This window comes from Helianthus annuus, chromosome 8, assembly GCF_002127325.2.
Source record: "Helianthus annuus cultivar XRQ/B chromosome 8, HanXRQr2.0-SUNRISE, whole genome shotgun sequence".
Lineage (NCBI taxonomy): Eukaryota > Viridiplantae > Streptophyta > Magnoliopsida > Asterales > Asteraceae > Helianthus > Helianthus annuus.
In genome coordinates this window covers 90,711,172-90,720,177 of record NC_035440.2, presented here as the reverse complement: position 1 = coordinate 90,720,177, position 9,006 = coordinate 90,711,172, and the positions used below count along the sequence as shown (strand labels likewise).

Below are 9,006 nucleotides of genomic sequence, written 5' to 3'. Positions count from 1 at the left end.
CACGTGTTCTGACCGTTGTCCTTGTTATCTGGTGCATGTTGGTTGGATCTAAGAAATGGGGAAAGTGTTTGGAGATTTGGGAGTTGTGCAAGAGAAAAACGACTGAAAATGGTGATGGCAATAGGTGATGTGAGGTGGATGGTGGTGGTAAGTGGGAGAGAGAGATGAGAGATATATCTATTTTTTATTTTCAAATGTTAGGTATTTAATTTATTTACACAACTAGTCTCTGAAAAGTAAAATGACAATAATACACTCATGTGCAAGTCACATGGCCAGATTTAACAGAAAAATCTAACTAGGTTAGAGCTAAAAGACATAACGTGTAAGATTTTAAAACATTAAGTACAAGACTCGTCAATTAAAAAACAAAGAACACCGTCTGAAATTCAGAGTAAAAATAAGATAAAGAATAAAATTTGAAATTCACTCTTAAATTTATAAATTTTTTGAATCATTATTTACTTCTATTTTTATGAAGTTCTTGCATCTATATGTTTGTGGATAAGACAACAATATATTCGTGCACTTATTAACTTAAAACTTCAAAGTTGACCATTTGATTTGAAAGCTAGCAACTGTCGGTGACAGAAAAACAACCACCGGAAACCACCCTATACCGGAGTAACTTGTTGACCATAATTCACATCTCCACATCATCATCTCCGTCTCCCGGCGTTCACAGTTTCCGTCGTGGCGGCGGTGGAATAACTCTGTTAGTCAACGTAATGGCGTACAGAAGACGTCAAGGTTTTGCAACCGATTCAACCTCTGTAGAAGAATTTGCAAACCCTAACCCTAATTCAAGGCGTCACGATTCTCCGACGGCTCTAGAAGAGGGTGCCGCCGCGTCGGAAACACCGTCTCTGGCTGCTAAAGCGATTAGAGCGTCATCGGCGAACCGTGATTCATCTCTCTCTTCGGCTTATGGTCAACCGGCGATTTCACCACGGAATGTTAAGTCAAATCCACTTCGATCTTCGCACTCATCTGCTCCTAAGGTTCGTTGTTGACATCTGTTTGATTGTCATAGTTGTATTTGTGTATATCTGTTTGATTATTATGCTTGAGATATGGTGTTATTGATTAAAGCAGGATTACGGTTACATTTTCGAGCCATGGTTTCTTCTTATTGGATTTAAGAATGATAAGTTTAGGGTTTAGGTGTTTATATTTCAAATATGTTATGCTGCTAGACCAATATATTACAAGCTTGGTTATAAAAAACTTGTTGCGATCCATTGCAACGCACAAGGCGCGCACATCACGTGTTGAGGCGATCATTTTTAAAAGTATTTATAGATGATATTTTAACTTGTTAACTTCAAACAATCAAACCAAGATTACAAGGATCAACATAAAGTCATAAAGGTCTCGTTTTATGGATCAATACAACAAACAACCAAAGGACTCTGACAAAGAAACAGGATCCAAAATGCTAATTATGGGTTGGAAGGTTTCAGTTATATTCTGTTACTATTCAGTTCATATTCGATGTGATAGTTTAAGGCGGGTCTCTAATATTGGTTTTGTCAGTGTCATAATCTTTATGAGACCATTGTAATAGTAGTTAAGTGTTCTGTTTGTAATCCTTTGGTTTCTAGTAATGATGTGTCCCATTTTTCTGTTCAAAATAAAACCTAACCTTTGGTTACTTTTTTCTTGTGTTGATGAGTTAACGAGTTTCTATGCTGTTTAGGATGAATCTGTGAAATATGATTACACATCAATGAAGAGTTTTGAAAAACCGAAGCGTGGATTTTGGGGTGTTTTGGCTAGGAAAGCCAGATCCATTATCGAGGATGGTGATGATGTGGCGCAACAATATGAAACACCAGAAAGAAGGAGGCAGCAAATGTCTAATGCAGAGACAAGAAGTCAGGTAATTGTGGATGTTAAGTTTGTTGTACGAGTAATTTTTATGACTGGCATATAGTGATATAGAGATGGAAAGATGGATGGGTCTCAGGTAACATTAACAACTGAAAACTGGTTCGGGTTGAAACACGTGTTTTCTAGTTCGGTCTCAATGGGTCTATCGAGTTGTATTGACCCACAAATTTTTTTCTGTCCACCTCTTTGTAACTTTTTTATTTATAAACAGGTGGTGTGCTAACTGTAAGTTTTTTAATCAACGATATAGGAGGTTGTAGTGTTGTACGCATTAAAAACAAACTTTGGTAGACATGTAGTCTGTTCAACACTTCGACCCGTTTGGCCGTTTCCCCAAACAAAAACCCATCCACATCCACCCTTCAAAGTTTGAATAACGCTTATGTACTATATGTCCTTTCCTTACATACCTTCGTCACGTCTAAACACACTTAATCATATGGTGGATGTAACAACTATCAAACGTGATTGTGACAATTCATAGAACACACAAACTAATAGCATTGTTCTTATTATTCTCAATCTGTTTTCAGTACTCTAGCCAGCATCAGGTGCCAGAAAGTCATCAAAAGCCTGAAAATCCTGGTTTGCAGAAGGGTTTAGGAGTGATTACATCATCTCTTAGTTACATTGGTAATGCTCTTGAGGTATGCAAATGCTGTAAAGATCCCGTAAAAAAGATGATTCATAACTGATATTATATATGTGTTGTTATATTGTTCTTGTTTATTGTTTATTCTAACAGGAAGGCAGGACGATTGTGGAGAATAGAACAGCAGACATAATTCAAGAAACACGCAAACTACATATAAAGAAAAAAAGTGGTCTCAATGTCCCTGAGACTCATAGTACTTCTAGTGTTCAGATTAATAAGCAATTACAGCAGATGCGAACTCAAACTCAACCCCAAACACAGACGGATATAGAAATTCAGTTGAAGGCATCTAGAGATGTAAGTTTTCAAATATGTATCATTAGATCCCATTTAAACTCGTATTGTTGAGGTGGCAATTTCCACCCATTTACTTACGAATAGGCCTGTAAATGAACCGAACGAACACGACCAGATGCATGTTCGTGTTTGTTGATTTAACTTTAACTGAACACGAACATATAAGCGAACACATTTTTTGTTCATGTTAATTATTTATTAAGAAAATGGGCATGTTCGAGTTTCTTTTATGTTCGTTCGTTTTAAAAATTAAATGAACGGTTCATGAATGTAAACAAACATAATTTAACAAACAATAAACAACACAAATGAACATAACTGAAGAAACATAAATGAACACAAGTGAGCATAATTTACTAAACATAAAAGAACATAGAGTAATTTTTTATATAAATTAGTGATTAATTATGATAAATTCCATTTGAAAACCCAATTTATATTACTAGAAAGCTAATTAGCAATTAGTTATATTTATATAAGTGGTTAGAAAGTTCTTTTTATGTTTAATATTTTTATGAATTTAACTACTTATGTATTTAAATTGAAACGAACATAAACAAATGTAAATAAACGAACATAAACGAACGTTCACGAACATAAATCAACGAACAAAATGTGTGTTCATGTTTGTTCGTTTACTTAAATGAACAAAAAATTGTGTTCATGTTCGTTCGTTTATTAAAGAAACAAACATAAACGAACTTCCCGCCGAACAAGTTCACGAACAGTTCATGAACGTTCAGTTTAGTTACAGGCCTACTTACGAATGGGTCAAACCTACAAAATTAGCTAAAAAGGGAATGCGTCTGTAATGCATTAGAACACATGATTGTATTTTCAAAATAGGTTGTATCTCATTGCTTAATATATGTACGATGCGTGATTTGGTTTTCGGTTTTCACTACAGGTTTCAATGGCGATGGCTGCCAAAGCAAAGCTTCTACTTCGGGAATTGAAAACTGTGAAGGCGGATCTCGCTTTTGCGAAAGAGCGTTGTGCACAGTTAGAAGTGGAAAATAAAAGTCTTAGGGAGAAGAGTGGTGGAGACGGAGACAATGCTGAAGATGATGATCTGGTATGTTTGATTTCTTTAAAATTACCTCATCTTTTTTCTTACATGTTGAGTGGTAGCAATGTTTTGAAAACCGGACCGCGAACCGAAGGAGGTCTGACCGGTCCAGTTCACCATACCGGACCGCTTTTGAGTTGAACCGGTGGTCGGACCGGAAAATCAGCCGGTTGAACCGGATTTTTAGCGGTTGTACCGGTTTTTTACTAAAAAATTTCAATTTTAACCTATTTATTTTTATAATGTTTACGGGCATCACCCGGTTCTTACATCCGGTCCTACTAGTGGACCGGTAAGGAGACCGTTGGACGTCCGGTCATGTCCTGAAATATCGAGTGGTAGAGAAACCCTTACTGGACTAAGGGTGTGCATTGGGCTTGAATTGGACTGGACCGGGCCCAAATGGAACCCAAAAATTTTTAAACTGTGGAACTGAAAACCAAACTGATTTAAACCGATTTATGGTGTTTCATTTTCAGTAATATGTTAATGTGAATCGTTGCCCTGGCATATATGATTTGTCACTATACTTAAATGTTTGAAAATTACCCCACCAGTAATGGGTCCTACATCTCCACCTCATCTGAAAATGACATTATCATCTTCAGCACGTGTGAGCATGTGACCTAGATTTCATATTATAGCATCAAACCAGTGTTTTCTTGTCCCGAGAAAATTACAAGCTACAACTAGATACCTCTAAAGACTATTTTATTCTTAGCCACACAGGAGCACAATTATATAAATATCTATACACACAGATATATCAAAATCATTTTTTAGTAAATAACTGTGAGAACCACGTAAATACTTGTACCTTTTGCTGTTTTGCTTTAACTTTCAATACATAAGGCTAGGGGATCAAGCGAGCAGAGCCGAGCCCGAGCTCGATTAACTTATGAGAGCTCGGCTGAGTTCAGTTCGAGCTTTGTGTTCAAAGCGAGAGCTCGGCTCGTTGGTAGTTTCTCAAGCTCGAGCTCGGCTATCTATTAATTAATATACTAAGTAAAAGTAATATAAATAATAGACTCATTTAGGCTCGCGAGCTCGATAAGTGAAGCTCGGGTTCAGGCTCGTTCACTAAACAAGCTTATTTTTTGTTAGGTTCAGGCTCGGCTTGTAAACAAATAAGCTCGGCTCGGCTCGTTTACTAGACAATTTTAAATGAGGGGTATATATTATTAAATATTAGTAAAAACTAATATTACACTAAGGCTCGACAAGCCTGACGAGCTTCACATGTCAGGTTTGAGCTCGGGCTCGATAAATAAACGAGCTTTATTTTAAGCTCAAGCTCGGCTCGGGTTTGATAAGGCTCGGCTCGTTTCAAGCTTTTTCTCATTTGCACCTCTACATCAGGCTCTTATAGGCGTCATGCGTGTGTGTATTATTGTATGTAGTTATACTGATTTAGGTGGTTGTATGCGTTTTCAACCTGTTTAGACCATTTGACCTCTTTCCTTTAACTGGCAGTGAGACATTAAACATAACCCAAATGGGCCCATTACTGATAATTTTCATTTACGTTGCAGATACGGCTGCAACTGGAGTCGCTTTTAGCAGAGAAAGCGCGGTTAGCGCAGGAGAATTCAGTTTATGCGAGAGAAAACCGGTTTTTAAGAGAAATAGTTGAATACCATCAACTAACAATGCAAGATGTTGTTTACATAGATGAAAATAATGAAGAGGTGAGCCAAGTATACCCCATTAACAATCTATCAACACATAATCTACAATCCATTATAATACCAACCTCACCCCCTTCATTGACATCAACAAATTCAAATACTTTAAACACAAACAGACAGGCACATGAGACCCAACCCAATACTCCTTTTATGTAAATAGTTTGTTATTGCATCTGTTTGCTCAGTTATCAAGAAACGAGATGATTAAATAATTAGAAACCAAAATGTCTACCTTTTCTATTTTGTTAGAAAAATTGTTGTTCACATTGTCTGGATTTTTTTTTTGTACCTTGAGAACCCGTTACCAGAATAATTAATAGCTTGCTAACCAATGGGATCAACCGATCAAGCGTGTCGCAGCTTGCCGGGTTACGTTGGGCAGGTAGTCTTCAATAGGGTGCAAACGAGCGGAGCCCAAGCCCGGCTTGTTTATTATCTATAAATAATATAAATAATAAACTTGTTTAGGCTCGCGAGCTCTTGGTTTTAAATTGCGTGATGCGCTCCGATGCGTTTAGTCCAAAAATCTGATGCATGATGCGCGATGCGAGCGCATCACGTATGTGATGCGTTCTTTATAAAAAAAAATAGTTAAAAATTATTTATACATAAAAACTTATAAAAACATACTTAAAGTAAAACAACTGACGTAATTAGAAGGTAAGAGTTGTGTTTTTTGGTTCAAATCAAGCATACGAAGATGTTAATTATAGAAAAAACGGAACACAGTTCATAAAATCTGGAAAAAAGCATAAGAAACAATGTTGCGTGCATCAGAACGCATTATGCGATGAGCGCATTATGCAAAATGCGCGCAATATTCTCGCATCACGTAAACGCCTCGCATTAGCTGTTGCGATGCGCTCTCATTAGCGCATCACGCATTATGCGCGCATTTTAAAACCAAGCGCGAGCTCAATAAGTGAAGATCGGGCTCAGGCTAGTTTACTAAACAAGCTTATTTTTAGGTTCAGGCTTAGCTCGTAAACAAGTTTAAATAACCTCGGCTCGGCTCGACTCGTTTACTAGACAACATTAAATAAGGGCAAATGTTATTAACTATTAATAAAACCTAATATTACACTAAGGCTCGACGAGCTTCACATGCCAGGATCGAGCTCTGACTCGATAAGGCTCGGCTCGTTTTGAGCTTTTTCTGGAGCCGCTCGGCTCGTTTGCACCCCTAGTCTTCAAGAAGGTTAAAGGTAGAAAACATCGAAAGATGGTTCAATCTGATATTGTTATACTAGAGTGAATCAAACGCTTAGGCCACATGTTATGGGGCGCCATTGGTGCCACATCACCACTGGTTGAGGTGCAAACATCGTTACAGTTGGGGTGTGGCGTGGTTTTGGGGCAAATTGCCGGTGTGAGCAAGGAGAAAAGAGGGGGCACTGTCAGAAAAGGGGCAAAAGGGGGGCGTGGAGCCGCACGGAAGGCTCCGTTAAAAAAAGGTGAACGATTGTTGCTTACTTAGCATCTAGCTAACTCAACTTTTTTTTCCCTCAACTGAGAAGTCTTCATTAGCACATAGACTTGTCACCCGCCCATCAAAATTTTTTAATGGTCAAATCTTGAATTATGTGCAAAATGGAAAAGTTAGGTAAAATATATAATAGTGTGGTGGGTGGTAATTTGTTTAATGATTAAAGTTGTATTGGTGGAATTATTGGGTATTTGTGTAGTAAATTTGGGAGGTGAGTGAGGTGGAAGTTGACTGGTGGTGGTGGTGTTGGCTTTTTATTATTTCAGTACTGTCAGATCATGATATATCCAACATATGGGAAGGGGACCTTTCTTCATCATTCAATGTTATTGAATCCTTTTTATTAACATATATTATGTTTGTGAAAAAATCTATCATTTAAACTGAATGTAACATGATGGTGCAAAAAGTGTAATAATATGCAGAGTATTAGGGAATGGATTGGGTTGATGTGCATTTTAAAAGGGTGTTGTAAACGTACCCCGTCCCCTTTTACAAACTTGAGAGGAGTCCGTCATTAAAAAGTTATTTTCCTCTCACATAGGGGATATGTAGCATGTTTAGACACGCCCACTGACCCAGGTCATCATCATCATACTCGGTAAATCCTATCAATAGCAAAGCTAAGGTAAGGTCTGAGGATGGTAAGATGTAGACAGTCTTACCTCTACCATATAGGAATAGAGAGACTGTTTCCAGTGAGATCCCCGACTCGGTCCAATGACCCAGATGATAATGCTAATTAGCATGCCCCCCGTTTTCCACAACCTTTTTTTACTTGTACATTGGTGACTTATGTCATGTATTGTTTCCATTACATACAGGGATTGTCACTATCTCTAATGGGATTGTCAGCTACTCTATGGGGACTGCGATCTCCATCCATGGTTTTAGATAGTTTTAATCTTGGAATTTTTATTAATCCACATATTCGAAACTAATCATAAACTTTTTACTGTTCTCAAAAGGTATAACGTGTGTCCCTTCTAATCAAGTAATAAGGGTTCAAATCCTACAAGGTGCATGTATATGAATATTTAGAAATATATTAGTTTATCTTTATTAAGTTTCCCTAACATATAATTTTGTATCTTTAGATTGATTGATCATCCGTGCTTATTGTACGATCTGGCAAAAATGGTAGCAAATAAATGACACTGTTTCTATCTATATATCGATCGAAACAACCATCCCAAATCCCAATCCACTATTAATGTTGTCGATTTATTTACAAGCTAATAGACCAAACACAAATAAATTGACAAACTTAATAACCCAGACGATATTGGCGAAAACCTAAAGGTCAATGTTGGGCGAAGATTCTTTAAAACGGTTACTATAAAGTATAAACTTCATTAGACACACGCACACCCCTACCAAATCAGCAGGGGCGCCCCAAAAAACCTCTAACAATCCACCATATACATCGGATATTAAAACACTTATTATAGAAACACGGCTTAAAATTTTAAGGATTATTATTACTTTTGTTTAGTAAAGATAACAGTTTCATCATGTAACTGGTTACTAAGCTTTATTATTGTGACCTTTTTTCTAGTAGTTTTAATTAAATATCAAAATGAAAAACTTATTTTCTTACAACATATTAACATAATAAAATTTACACACAAAACGAATATGTTTCAGCCGCCTTCAAGATATGTTATCCGACAACAATTTTTTTTAGAAAGGCATCCGACAACAATTAAAATACAATATTATTTTACCAAAAACGAAAATGAAACTGAACAATATATATATCACTTACTTAAAAACCTAAACTATATTATTTACATCTTCCTCTAAAATCCCATTTCCATTAAATAATAACTAGTCTTAAGCCTCCGTGTTGCGGGTCGGGCGTAAAACATGCTACCAGTGTGTGTGTTGGGGGAAGGGGACGTAAAACCGTGCTAAC

At 36.9% G+C, this 9,006-nt stretch overlaps 1 protein-coding gene across 1 annotated transcript; it reads left to right on the top strand.

The window, feature by feature from the left end:
• Positions 1-528: 528 nt before the first annotated feature.
• On the top strand, positions 529-5,906 carry LOC110873434. Its single transcript, XM_022122358.2, has 6 exons — positions 529-1,001; positions 1,700-1,882; positions 2,427-2,540; positions 2,639-2,845; positions 3,753-3,920; positions 5,447-5,906. Exons 1-6 carry the CDS (start codon positions 729-731, stop codon positions 5,756-5,758), a joined length of 1,257 nt encoding a protein of 418 aa, XP_021978050.1. The 5' UTR covers positions 529-728; the 3' UTR covers positions 5,759-5,906.
• Positions 5,907-9,006: the final 3,100 nt, after the last annotated feature.

Coding starts and splice junctions, on each gene's coding strand:
- LOC110873434 (XM_022122358.2), top strand. CDS start 729: ATGGCGTACAGAAGACGTCAAGGTTTTGCAACCGATTCAACCTCTGTA. Junction 1,002..1,699: donor CGCACTCATCTGCTCCTAAG/GTTCGTTGTTGA, acceptor TATGCTGTTTAG/GATGAATCTGTGAAATATGA. Junction 1,883..2,426: donor ATGCAGAGACAAGAAGTCAG/GTAATTGTGGAT, acceptor ATCTGTTTTCAG/TACTCTAGCCAGCATCAGGT.